General features: G+C 37.6%; 1 protein-coding gene across 1 annotated transcript; it reads right to left on the bottom strand.

Annotated features, from left to right (window-relative positions):
- Window positions 1–604: 604 nt before the first annotated feature.
- LOC117292576 (growth factor receptor-bound protein 2-like) lies at window positions 605–6,291 on the bottom strand. The gene is made up of 5 exons (XM_033774681.1): window positions 6,016–6,291; window positions 4,904–5,001; window positions 3,069–3,188; window positions 2,510–2,663; window positions 605–1,524 (listed from the first exon to the last, which is right to left on the bottom strand). Exons 1-5 carry the CDS (start codon window positions 6,091–6,093, stop codon window positions 1,333–1,335), a joined length of 642 nt encoding a protein of 213 aa, XP_033630572.1. The 5' UTR covers window positions 6,094–6,291; the 3' UTR covers window positions 605–1,332.
- Window positions 6,292–13,696: the final 7,405 nt, after the last annotated feature.

Raw genomic sequence — 13,696 nt, 5'->3', positions numbered from 1 at the left:
CCACGTTATCAAGTAAGGTTTTATGCTAATAATTATTTTGAGTAATTACTAAAAGTGTCCACTGCCTTTAACTCACTTTTAATAACTTATAGTGGAAATTGAAAACATAAATGGAACCGTGCGGTGTCAAAATTTAATAAAAGTCTGTTGAAATTTGATCTTGAGCCAGAAAGAAAACTAATCATGCACTTGTCCTCCCGTTATCCATTTCTGCATTGTTTTAAATATTTAACAATAAATGACTGTTGAGATTATTACAAATAAACACCGTACATCACTAACCTGAATTTTTGCTGCATCCTGCTGAACATACGAACAAAATACCTAATAAAAGTGAAGTTAACTTTTAGGGGAAGTTTTTTAGAAAGGTCAACATTTGAGGTTTGTGTAAATTCTTCAAAGAATATAAAACAACATTGACTGCTTGTTTTTCAATTTGGGCATACCATAAGTATTAGCCTACACAAATTAATTCTAAAACTAAAATATTTGTGCAAATATAAAATAAAATTGTTTCTTTCAAGATAAATTTGAACACACAATACACAGTTAAATTAAAAGAAAACAAAATGTCAACCATTTCATTATGTTTATAATTTTATTACAAATTTTAATGACAACATTTTTTCACAATTATGTCTCTATAAAAACAAATTAGTAATATCTTCCGGCATAAATCACCACTAATAAGAAATATATTCACCGTCACCAATTAAGACGAATGCAGGGGTTAACTTCAAGCAATCTTTCCTTGATGGCTAACAAATACATTTTACTAATTAACTTTTATACATTATTCTTTCTTTCAATTTCCCGATCACCCAAATCCTTGGAAATCTCCGGACGCAATGGCAGTAAAAAGGTTCCAAGGACCTTGTAGCAAAATACTCGGTACACGCGCGTTGGGCGTGGAATGAAGTGCATGCTGGTCTAACTAGCGATCAAGTTCGATAGCTAGACCAGCATGCACCTCCCTCACCAGTACAGTTGGAGCCCGGTAATGGGATATTTTGTCACCCCTGAGGTCGTATCCTACAAAGGACCGTCACCACTTGCAGATTATTTATTCTCTAAAGGTTTACCTCAAACGATCTTTTTGCAATTTTAACTAATTGGTGCTACTTATACAATCTGTGCACAAACTTCTTTTGATAGTGCCCTCTTTTTTTAAATCCTCCTCGATCCTCCAGCCTATTTTTACTTCCTATTTATGGTGGACAGAATCTCCAGCGGACAGACTTCTCTGGGACACCGGATAATTTCCTATAAAACCTAATGCGTTGACAGCATGCACACTTATTAATAACAAATCAAACAAAGTTATTGCCAAAGTTAATTGACAGGTTTAACGTAAGTGGCAGGGAAAATTCCTGTCTTGTCGTTGAGGGAGCCTTTCCACCAGTTAGCGTCCGCTTTCTCAACTATCGTAATGACGTCACCTTTAACGAGTGCTATCTCGCCTTCTTCTTGTGGCTCGAAGTCGTACACAGCTTCCACCTTTTCCACGGATAGGTTTTCATGAACCTGAACATTAGGATTCAAAGTATTACTTGTGTTACTCAAAGTATTACTTGTATTGTGTTATGTATACCTAGACTGGGCCAAAGACAGGTACTTGCTTTTCAGAACCAGTGATTTCATTGGATACAATGATTTCATTGGATAAACGTGCAGTGACGAGAGCTTTACATGGCTATGTTTTGATTGGTCGGGTTGATGTGGATGCAGCTGACAAACATATCACCTCGGACCAATCAAAACAAAGATAATAATACGGACAAAAGTTACTGACTTTCGGTCGTCGGCTGCATGCATTGTCCACTCGTAGTATAGAACATCTAGTATATTGGCCAAATAGTGTACATGTTTACTTGCATTTAGTGTAGGTGTAGAATTTGACTGCGTATTTTTATGTGAAATGAATGTAGGTGAAAGGTGAAGATGGACGGGAATTGAAGAACGCTATGAGGCCACTCTCTGGCGTTATTCACGAGCCTCGAGCTTCAAAGGTGTGACGTCAGATGTTCAGGCTAACCAACACCAAGACAAGTTGCTTTATGTGTACACATGTAAGTCGGATCATAACTGCGAATCTTCAGAAACATGGGGGGCCATGTCAAAATTATGCGAGGTCAAAGGTGATTATGTACGTGGGCTCAATGGCAGATCTCTATACGTAATTCACGACCTTTGAAGTGTGACGTCAGATGTACTGGAAGTGGTTGGTCCATTAATCAACGAAAAAAAAATCGGTAATTGTTGAGCAAAAAGCCCATGAAATATTATGGCCAAAGCATGTCCAATGCTAGCCCAAAATTCAAAACCCCTTGATGGTTTGCAGCGACGGGTTATTCTACTATAATATACATTAACACGGTCTTGAATCAATATAGGGCTAGAATCAAGACAATTCTAAAGCAGAAATTGACTTCTGTGTTTTATTGGACAAAGGGAAACGATTACTTTAGCCCAGGAGGCAAAAAAATCGAAGCAACCCTAAAATGCTTACCATGTCCTTCAAGAAGATTCTTTGCGTCCGGCTGACTGATGAAGTTCTGTGGTAGTCGACGAGCTGGTTGAGTGAGTTAAACTTCACCACCCAGAGGAAATACTTGCCGGCACCATCTCTTAATACCTTGAAATGCTGTACGCCGTTGTCAAATCTTTAGATTGTCATCAGAAACAAAATATATGTTGTTGTTTTTTATATATAAAATTAAGGGAAAGTATACCTTTGGTTTTGAAACCGCTTGATTGTTTTAATTCTATATTATTATCAATTAAACAAACATTGTGAGTAGTTTCATTTGAAAAGGTGATATAAAGGGTTTTTGAGATATCACATACACAGGAAAATAATCCCTGATACGAATGCACAATCTGACGGACGTTACTGTCAGTAACGCTTTTCAGATTAATTTGTTTTTAGGTGGCAGCAGACTTTCCAGATAAATCCATTGCTCTTAAAAATGTGAGCGTATCACAGAACGAGGGGCAAAATGGAAATTAATAACCTGGTAAATCTGCTGCCACCTAGTGTTCAAAAGTCTCCAAGTTGATATACTTACTTGACAGAGAGTGTAAAATCCTCCGGTGTCGATTCGCTTTCACGAATCAAGAAAGCGCCATCATGTGGCTGAAGCGCAAGTTGCTCTTCGGCCCCTGGTCTCGTCACTCTCCTGAACCAACTTTGAATCAAAGACAAGGCAGTGTAAGTGAAGATCAAAGCGTTTCAAATTGACTAATGGAATTGTTGCATTTTTTGTTCAATACGTGAACTAACAATTTCGAGGTATTTGTGCTGATCACGTCGAAATGTATACTTTTAAAACAGTTTTCCAACCATATTTATTCCATAGTGCTAACACCTATGGGGCGCCGTTTGTCATTAATTGTTTGACACTTTTAAGGCATGTTTTTACCATGGTTTACAGCAATTAGATGTAAACCATAGAAACTGTTGCCAAATCCTGTTATGGTTTACATACCAGTAAAGTATTTGTTGTGTATAAGTTTATGGTTTACAAACCATGAACATACAAAAAACATTTACAAATCGTGGTTCATAAACCAAGAAAATTTACGCATCTTAAAAACATGGTTAATAAACCATAAAAACTGAAGCATCAAATTCATGGTTTACAAATCATGGTTTATGAACCATGAAAATTGAGACATCTAAAAAACATGGTTTATAAACCATGAACATTGACGAATAAAAATCGTGGTTTACAAATCATGGTTTATAAACCATAACAAATGAACCATAAAATCATGGTTTGTGACCATGGTTTATAAACCATGAAAATCGAGACTTCTTAAAAAACATGGTTTATAAACCATAAAAATCGAGACTTCTTAAAAAAACATGGTTTATAAACCATGAAAATTTACACATCTCAAAAACGTTGTTTGTAAACCATAAAAAAATGTGCACTTACAAATCATGGTTTACAATCCATAAAAATGTGCACTCACACATCATGGTTTACAAACCATAAAAAATGTGCACTCAGAAATCATGGTTTACAAACCGTAAAAAATGTGCACTCAGAAATCATGGTTTACAAACCATAAAAAGTGTGCACTCACAAATCATGGTTTACAAACCATAACAAATGTGCACTCACAAATCATGGTTTATAAACCATGAAAACGTGCACTCAGAAATCATGGTTTACAAACCATAAAAAATGTGCACTCAGAAATCATGGTTTACAAACCATAAAAGTGTGCACTCACAAATCGCAAACTAAAATAGGAATAATAACAATATCAACAATATTGTGTTTTTAGGCGCTTTATACAACATGTCTCAAAGCGCTTCCAACATAATTACCCTGATCACTGGGCCGTTTCATTAACCATCTCAGCTCCCTGGGGCGGGCAGCCTGTACCGCCAAATATGTAGCACACCAAAAAGCTAAACCAACCACAAGAACCATCAATTATAGCTGTGTCTTGCTCAGGGACACAGTGTCACGACCGGGATTCGAACCAAAACACCAGAGCATGAGTTCGGTGCTCTTATCTGCTCGGCCACAACACCCCAAAATGTTTAAGCATTGATTGCTTCTACTTACACAGCTCTTTAAAATCGGCATGATCATGGGTACCGTCAAATCTGCTTTCGTTTAGAAACGGGCGACAGATTTAAATGGTTTCACAATCATTAATTCTATACAAACAGGTTTGCATGTTTGGGTTTTGCAAGCAAAAACAAATCCCGAAGCATTTTGGTGTATGTTTTTGCTTTACGTTCGATAATAACCGTATGTTTTCGGACCCATACTTTTAAGTGTAAACAAGTTTCAAATCCAAGCATAAATGGCAAATGTAAAGACCCAGTTTTAACACACATTGTTCCCTCTATTTTACTATAGATAGATCAAGAAGTATTTACCTGTGTGGCTTCATTTGAATGTAGTTCTTTGGTACTAAGCCGTCCCTGCCGTCTCTTTCCGCCTTGTACCAGTGCGGATCATCTTTCATATCCAATACCTATCATAAAAGAAAGACGATCAAGTACAACAGCCAAAGACTATACTCTACAATCCCGGCGGCGAGTTTTTTTCCCCCCAAACGACATTGCAATATTATTTGTTTCCCCTTTCCGTCAAAATTGGCTCTTTCCGTCAAATTTACGTCATAGTGGAATTGGCCTGCTCTTTTACCAAATCATTGCAATGTCGTTTGGGAAACAAAAATTAGCATTCCGGTTATATCTCGTCCCCGGACTGATCTCGGGGGCGTTCGATTAGCTTTGTCGACCCCGCTGTGCTCATTCGGGTGAGCCTCGAACGATCACTCATAACACACCCTCTTGTGGTGACGTCGTGCACCTCGGCGGGCCAGCCCAAAGTGACCACTGGGTCGATTTCACCAAGAGTTAGGACTATTCCTAACTTAGGACTAGTCCTAGGAGATGTACAAATTGCATGGATAGTCCTAAGTTAGGATGAGTAACTGGTCCTAACTCGAGATAAGACTAGTCCCAACTCTTTGTGAAGTACAGTTCCACAAGCAGGACACTTGTGGTGACCCGGGTAAGACCGTGGAAATGCCTACATTCACTTCACATGGTTGAGTCCTACTTTCCTCACATACTATAAAACAACATGTTCACGTAATGAACATAATTTCACGAAAGGCAGCAATTCATTTGTGACCCCGGTGGGGAGGGGGGGGGGGGCATCCAGCCCCTCCCTTCTGGTTACGCCAATGTTGAAATGAACTCATTCTCTTAAACAGCAGATCCCAGGTCTGATACTTCACGGAGGCAACGAAGGTGACTGCCTCATGCCCCTTGGTCTTTGCGTTGGTGCCTTTGAAACGCCCCAGTAGAAATTTACACGTTCCCCAGGTGCCCTTTACTAATGAGAAAATGCCTTGATGCCCTTGCCCTTTCAAAAACGAAGCTTCAGGCCTGAGAGGAAAGGAAATACACATGCATTTCATTTGTGTTTATTACATGCACCCTGTACATGAAATCGGTGATCTAATTGTATAACTTACTTTTACGGTGCCCCCCTTTGTAAAAGATAGTTCGTCCTCTGCGGTCGCAGTGAAGTCATGCAGCGCTAAAGCCTCCATGGTGACCAACCCTCAACTTAGGCACTTCTTCCGGACCAAAAAGAAGAAGTTTGTATTACAATTTTCATGTAGTTGCAACAGACTAGGATACAATAATTGTTAATAAGAAGACGTGCAGAAGACGTACATGTAATGTTCTTACAGATGGTAGAGCACCCAGCAATGGCTACAGTCTTCGCAACAATGACCAGATTTATGGTAAATTCTTTGTTGGAGGCTGTTGACCATCCTTTATACTTATAACAATAGCCCCCACGGCTATTGGAATTTACGCTTTGATGATGATAAACCCCTTAATAGCCAAAATAACCTTTGACATCATGTTTACAACAGAGGCAACCACCCTTGACTTCCTCGTTGTGCGAGCATTACAGGCACTGGATACCTTTTAGACCATTTTATTCTCACTTGGTGTATCCCAATGTGATGGACACATAAAACAACAAATCTTTAACAACAAAATACTCAATTGGTCATAAAGTTGCAACGGAATAATGAAATGAAAAACACCCTTGTTGCACAAATTTGTGACTGTGCTTCCACATACCTAAAAAGGGCTTCAGGCCCGGAGAGTGCGAAATTACCCCTTTCTCAAAAGTACGTTACTTCGGAGGGAGCCCTTTCTCACAATGTTTTATTCTACCCCCACGGTTTTATACTACCAACCGAACTGCCCGTTTTACCAATTAGCTTTGCTAACAATTATTTTTAGTAATTACGACAATAGTGCTCAGTGCCTTAAATTATTTATTTTTAATTTAATTTATTTTTTATTCTTAATATATATTTAGTATTTTCTATTGGTTTTTAATTTTAAAACTTTTATATTATGTTACATCTATATTAATTTTATTGTGTACCCCAGATGTGGGGCAACAGATCTACGGATCATAGTATGTATTTGCTTTTGTTGTCCCTTGCCCATCTTGGGGTATAATGTTGTCAATGTATTTTGTTTTGTACTGTTATGGCGAATAAAATAACAATAATAATAATAATAATAATAATAATAATAATAATAATAATAATAATAATAATAATAATAATAATAATAATAATATAATAATAATAATAATAATAATAATAATAATAATAATAATAATAATAATAATAATAATAATAATAATAATAATAATAATAATAATAATAATAATAATAATAATAATAATAATAATAATAATAATAATAATAATAATAATAATAATAATAATAATAATAATAATAATAATAATAATAATAATAATAATAATAATAATAATATAATAATAATAATAATAATAATAATAATAATAATAATAATAATAATAATAATAATAATAATAATAATAATAATAATAATAATAATAATAATAATAATAATAATAATAATAATAATAATAATAATAATAATAATAATAATAATAATAATAATAATAATAATAATAATAATAATAATAATAATAATAATAATAATAATAATAATAATAATAATAATAATAATAATCCAAGGTGACTCTCTGTCTCCGCTGCTGTTTGTTCTTGCGATGATGCCCTTGTCGATGATTCTAAGGAAGGTGAGTGCAGGTTATGTAATGAAGAAGGACGGATGTAAGATCAACCATCTGCTGTTTATGGACGATTTGAAGTTGTTTGCGAAGAATGAGGCCGAGATCGACTCTTTGGTGCAGACCGTCAGGATTTTCAGTGATGACATTGGGATGCAGTTCGGTCTGGAGAAATGTGCTTCAATGACCATGAAGAGGGGGAAGAGGGTACATTCCGATGGCATTGCTCTGCCAGATGGTGCACAGTTGAGGGCTTTGGGTGAGGAGGAGAGTTATCGGTATCTTGGTGTACTTGAATCGGACCATGTCCTTCACAAGGAATCAAAGGTAAGGCTGAAGGCAGAATACATCAGGCGTGTAAAGAAATGTTTGAAGTCCAAACTAAACGGGGGGAACCTGATTAAGGCGATTAACACATGGGCCGTGTCTTTGATGAGGTACAGTGCGGGTATTGTCGAGTGGACTAAGGAAGATCTAGATGTCACTGACAGGAGGACAAGAAAACTAATGGCATGCTACACCCGCGGTCAAATGTTAGTAGACTCTATCTTCCGAGGTCAGAGGGCGGAAGGGGGTTGCTTAGCGTGGCGGACAGTGTTAACATCGAGCGCAGAAGCTTGCATTGTCATGTCAGGAGGACCGAGGACAGCTTGTTGAAAGTTGCACAAAGGTACACGAGGGCAGACGAAGTTGGGCCGAAAGAGTACAAGAGGGAAAGGAAGGAGGAAAGACATCAAGATTGGAGGAACAAACCATTTCATGGCCGGTTCTTGAGGTGTACTGAGGAAGTGGCCAGCAGCAAGTCATGGAATTGGTTAAAGAGTGGAGAACTAAAGAAGGAAACAGAGGGCTTGATTACTGCGGCGCAAGACCAGTCTCTAAGGACAAATGTAATGAAGGCAAGGATAGAGAAAGCAAACGTCTCTCCTATGTGTAGAACGTGCAATAAAGCAGAGGAGACTGTATTTCATATTGTTAGCGAATGCAGTAAGATGGCCCAGACGGAGTACAAAGGAAGACATGACAAGCTGGCCAAGGTGATTCACTGGGATCTGTGTAAGAAGTATGGTGTCAAAGTACTTGCGAAATGGTACGACCATGTTCCGGAGAAAGTTGTAGAGAACGACCAGGTCAAGATCCTATGGGACTTTAACATTCAGACCGATCATGTTATACAACATAGGCGTCCGGATGTTGTGCTATTAGATAAGACGAAGAAGATGTGTCATCTCACTGACATAGCGGTGCCAGGTGATATAAGGGTAGCTTCGAAGGAGATGGAAAAGATCGAGAAGTACCAGGACCTGGCCAGGGAACTTCGTAAGATTCGGCAGGTAAAGGTAAAAGTAGTCCCCGTGGTGGTTGGAGCACTTGGCACCATTCCCAAAGCACTGGGGAAACATCTAGATGAAATAGGGACAAATGTGAGGGTAGATCTATTACAGAAGGCAGCGCTTTTGGGAACAGCGAGGATCCTGAGAAAGACCCTTGAGATCTAAGGCTACGGGACGTAGCCCGGCTCGAGGAGTTACCGGCACAACGGAAAATGAGATCTTTCTTTTGCATGCTGTGATAAAATGAAATAATAATAATAATAATAATAATAATAATAATAATAATTACACGGGTGACTAGGGTTTAAACAAAGACAACATTTGAAACAATACTTGAGCGGGACTTGAACCAACGACCCCGCGGAGTAAATTTCCGGTCCGGCGTTCTACCAACTGAGTCAACTAGCCATTTGACAAGCTTGCATGTGGAAGACAACTATTCATTTGATAAAAATGTGTAAAATTGTGTAGTTTTCCTAGTTCAAAGATGTTCGTAATCGTCCGAGTTTTAAAACAAAATGACACAATTGGTAATTACTCAAAATATTTATAAGCATAAAACCTTACTTGGTAACGAGTAATGGGGAGAGGTTGATGGTATAAAACATTGTGGGAAACGGCTCCATCTGCAGTGCCATAATAGTGTGCTTCCAGATGCTTGATTTCGGGACCTCAAAATCTAATTCTGAGGTCTCGAAATCAAATTCAAATACTTTCGTAGAAAACTATAGCCTTGCTCAAGGCGGTCGAATTATTCACTCCGAAAAAAGACCGCCGCTGTATAAAAACCCACCCGTATTCACTGTGCGTAACATCGCACGACACGATGCCCCCGTACACTATCCGCATGCGGAGGCCTCCGCATGCGGTTAGTGGTACGAGTGCGGATGACTTGTGTGCACAGTAGTCGTACGATGTGACAGTGTGTATACGGGTGGGCCATGCGGTGTGATCGCACGCACCACGCACAGGGTATACGGGTGGGTATAGCGGCGTCTTTTCGGAGCGAATAATGCGACTGCCTTTCTCGAAAACTACGTTACTTCAGCGGGAGCCGTTTCTCACAATGTTTTGTACTCCATTGCTTGTCACCAATTTTTTGCTAACATTTATTTTGAGTATTTGCCAAGAATGTCCAGTGCCTTTAAGCAGAAAATACTACTAATGCTACTCTCACACTGGGGCGAATATCTTACGAATATGAATGTTTGAAATTCGCGATGAATTCGCCCAAAAGTTGCGATTTGATAGTAAATAATGTTCTCGGTCATCCTTAAACCTCTCCTTTCCAATATCTTACGCATATTCGTACGCTTTACCAACAGTACCAATGGCTTAACAAATGCTTACGCAAATCGATGGCGAATTACCGTCTTCACAACGTTCGCTGAATGTACGGAAGCGCGTCGTATTGCTGCTCTCACAGAGTGGCGAATGTTCTTGCGAACATTAATATTTGAACTGCGCGTACAATTCGTCCAAAATAGCGGTTGGATTAACAAACAACCCGGTTTGTAAGTTGAACGATCGACGTAAAGAGGTGGGGAATAATTTGTGAACGTTCCGAATTTGTTACTAACGCTTACGAAGACACGGATAATGCTGCGAAGTTTGAGCGATTGTCAAATTATGTCCTTCCGACAGCATTTTCGCCGTGTGAGAGCAGCATAAAGTGACCAGTCTTCGTAAGGAGGTAGAGAAAATGACTTGTGAACGTAGTGAATTTGTGGCGAATGTTGCGAAGTTTGAGCGATTGTTAAATATTTCCGTTCGTAAGCACATTCGCTAGCATATTCTCCCTAGTGTGAGAGTAGCATTAGCAAATGTCTTCGTTAAGCAAACAATACTTGGTCGTGCACCAGTCACAACAATGTGAAATTTATGAACTTTTGTTGTAATGTATTGTATTTTGGCTTGTAACAAATTTCTGCTGAAAAGTAATTTTTTCTGGGCTCAGCAAATATTGTTCTTACAGGTAATATGAAATTCTGCTCCGTTTGGTGTCGATCCATTCTAAGCAAAACCTGAGCTGAAACAGAGATTAGTCTTAAACGAAAACAAACTTCACACATTTTTACATTTTTATACGAAATGGTTTATTTGCTTCCTTAACAAGGCCGTGGATATCTTGAAGAATAAAAATCTACAATGCTTGTTTTATTGTATATAGTATCTTTAACATAATCCTTGAAACAAAGGGGGAAAGTAATGCAAGTTAGATCATGCCATTATAACAGTCACAGAGATAAGAAATGCGTTCATAAAATATTATTTGTCAAATCATAATCTGGGAAACAATAATCCCCTAAGTCTCTTACCCCAGTTTTTCTTATTCACATAATTAACTTCTCGTACATTTCTTCTCCACACCCCTTTTGTTAAAATATGAATCAATTAATTCTGCACACTGAAAGACTTTACAAAAAAAAATGCAAGGAAGTGTTGCTTTCCTTGTTTACATTTAGATTCAATAACGTTACATTCTTTCTTCAAAAGCATGAAACTTTTTTAATAGCAGTGATAAGCAGAGGAAATACATAAAAGAAATTGTGCTCAAGCCATAGTTTGTTTATTATATTAATCTGTACAGTTAGGCTGGTGTGATTTTAAAGCAATATTTGGGTTGTGTTTTCATTGGTAGTGAGCATTCTTTTTCTGTAGAAATGAAGGTTTGTTGAAACTTTCTTATAAAAGACTCCAAGCAGCTTGATCATGATCAACACATTAGCTTATTTAAACGTTTCTACTCAAGTAAGTATCTACACAATTTTGTTAACAGGGCCCAATTTCATAGAGCTGCTTAACGGCAGTGGACACTATTGGTAATTACTCAAAATAACTTTTAGCATAAAAACTTTCTTGCAACGAGTAATGGAGAGCTGTTGCTAGTATTAAACATTGTGAGAAACGGCTCCCTCTGAAGTAACGCAGTTCTCGAGAAAGAAGTAATTTTCCACGATTTGATTTCGAGACCTCAGATTTAAATTGTGAGGTCTCGAAATCAAGCATCTGAAAGCACACAACTTCGTGTAACAAGGTAGCTTTTTCTTTCATTATTATCTCGCAACTTCGACGACCAATTGAGCTCAAATTTTCACAGGTTTGTTATTTTATGCATATGTTGAGATACACTAAGTGAGAAGACTGGTCTTTGACAATTACCAAAAGTGTCCATGTCTTTAAGCAGAAAATATTACTGAAACAGCTTAAGAAAATATAAATGATTCATCTTAGCAAAGATAAGCATAATACCAGTCACATCTGGTTCATGTGTCATGTCTTTTTGACTAGAAACATTATTTCGCTAAGCATTAATAATGTTGTGCTAAGCTACTTTCACACCATAGTGATTTACCTGTGGATATTTCACACAGAACTCTGACCGAGTATAATGTGCTTAAAGGGAAGGTACACGTTTGGTAATTACTCAAAACAAATATTAACTTAAAAACTGACTTGGTAACTAGCATTGGAGAGCTGTTGATAGTATAAAACATGATGAGAAAGGGCTCCCTCTGAAATAGCATAGATTTTGAGAAAGAGGTAATTTCTCACTAAAATAATAAAAGACTTTTTATAGCCAGAAGTCTTTTATTCCTATCTGGAAGCACACAAATTCGTCCAACAAGGGTGTTTTTCTCGCAACTTCGATGACCAATTTAGCTCAAATTTTCACAGACTTGTTATTTAATGCTTATGTTGGGATACACCAAGTAAAGTGAGAAGACTGGTCTTTGACACCTACCAAACGTATACCTTCCCTTTAACACACATTTGGTGTAAGGGTAAACAACTAATTCATAAATACCCCAGACAGTTTTGCTACTCCTATTGGTGGAGAGCGCGTCACGTGGGGGTGTTTAAACGGTTGATAATGACCAGCTGGAGCTGTTTATAACCGGCTGGCTTCTGCTTGCGCGTAATATATTTCTAAGCGCGCATGCGTAATCTATTTCTAGGCGCGCGCGTACACACAAACCACGCGCATCAAACAGATTCTTCACAGTTTCTGAAAAAATACTTCAAACCACAAATTTCAATTGTCAAAGTGTCTATAATTGTATTTTTTTAACATTTTTTAACAAAAGAGCCTTTATGAATGGGAATAAAAGAGTAGTGACTCGTCCTTAAACGACCGTTTAAAACCTTGCAGGATCCTTGCCGTGCGATAAAGGCCCTCGCCTTTGGCTTGGGCCTTTATCACACAGCAAAGACCCTGCCGGTTTTAATTGGCCATTAAAGAACTCGTCGCTACCCTTTAATTTCCTTATTAAAAATCCCTTTTTATGTGTATAAGCAGCCATGTGAAATTGGGCACAGATTAGTCAAAATGATGCCATGGTTACCTTTACTAAGCAATATTTCCTGCATATATAACAGTTTAATTAAGTTGGACCAGGGTCAAAATAGAGTCAAGTGAATTCTGAGTTTGTATCCATGGTAACTGAGTGATAACAATTTAGTTAAAATTCACATGATTATGTAAATACATACTTTGTTTGTCAAATTAGCGTAAGTAATATTAATGATATAAATGATACATGGCACATACACAGAAAAATTAGTATTCAATATTTTATCAGTTCAAAATAGAAAATCATTTTTAAGGATAGGTTCAGCACCGGTAAAGCAGTAACCAAATTTTTCTTCACAAAAGATACTTTATACAAACAATTGTTTACAAAATGTTTTCTATTATGTTTCAAATGCTTTGAAAAAAGAAGG

Source organism: Asterias rubens, chromosome 7 (genome assembly GCF_902459465.1).
Source record: "Asterias rubens chromosome 7, eAstRub1.3, whole genome shotgun sequence".
In the NCBI taxonomy this organism is placed as follows: Eukaryota; Metazoa; Echinodermata; class Asteroidea; order Forcipulatida; family Asteriidae; genus Asterias; species Asterias rubens.
Note: the sequence above shows the minus strand (reverse complement) of the source record. Positions and strands in the feature narration are given on the sequence as shown.

What these genes read in the sequence shown, in the direction of transcription:
- LOC117292576 (XM_033774681.1), bottom strand. Translation starts at nt 6,093, where the DNA reads ATGGAGGCTTTAGCGCTGCATGACTTCACTGCGACCGCAGAGGACGAA. An exon ending in CAAAGGGGGGCACCGTAAAA is followed by an intron (nt 5,002 to 6,015) that starts GTAAGTTATACA and finishes CTTTTATGATAG; the next exon opens with GTATTGGATATGAAAGATGA. An exon ending in GATTTTACACTCTCTGTCAA is followed by an intron (nt 2,664 to 3,068) that starts GTAAGTATATCA and finishes GACAATCTAAAG; the next exon opens with ATTTGACAACGGCGTACAGC.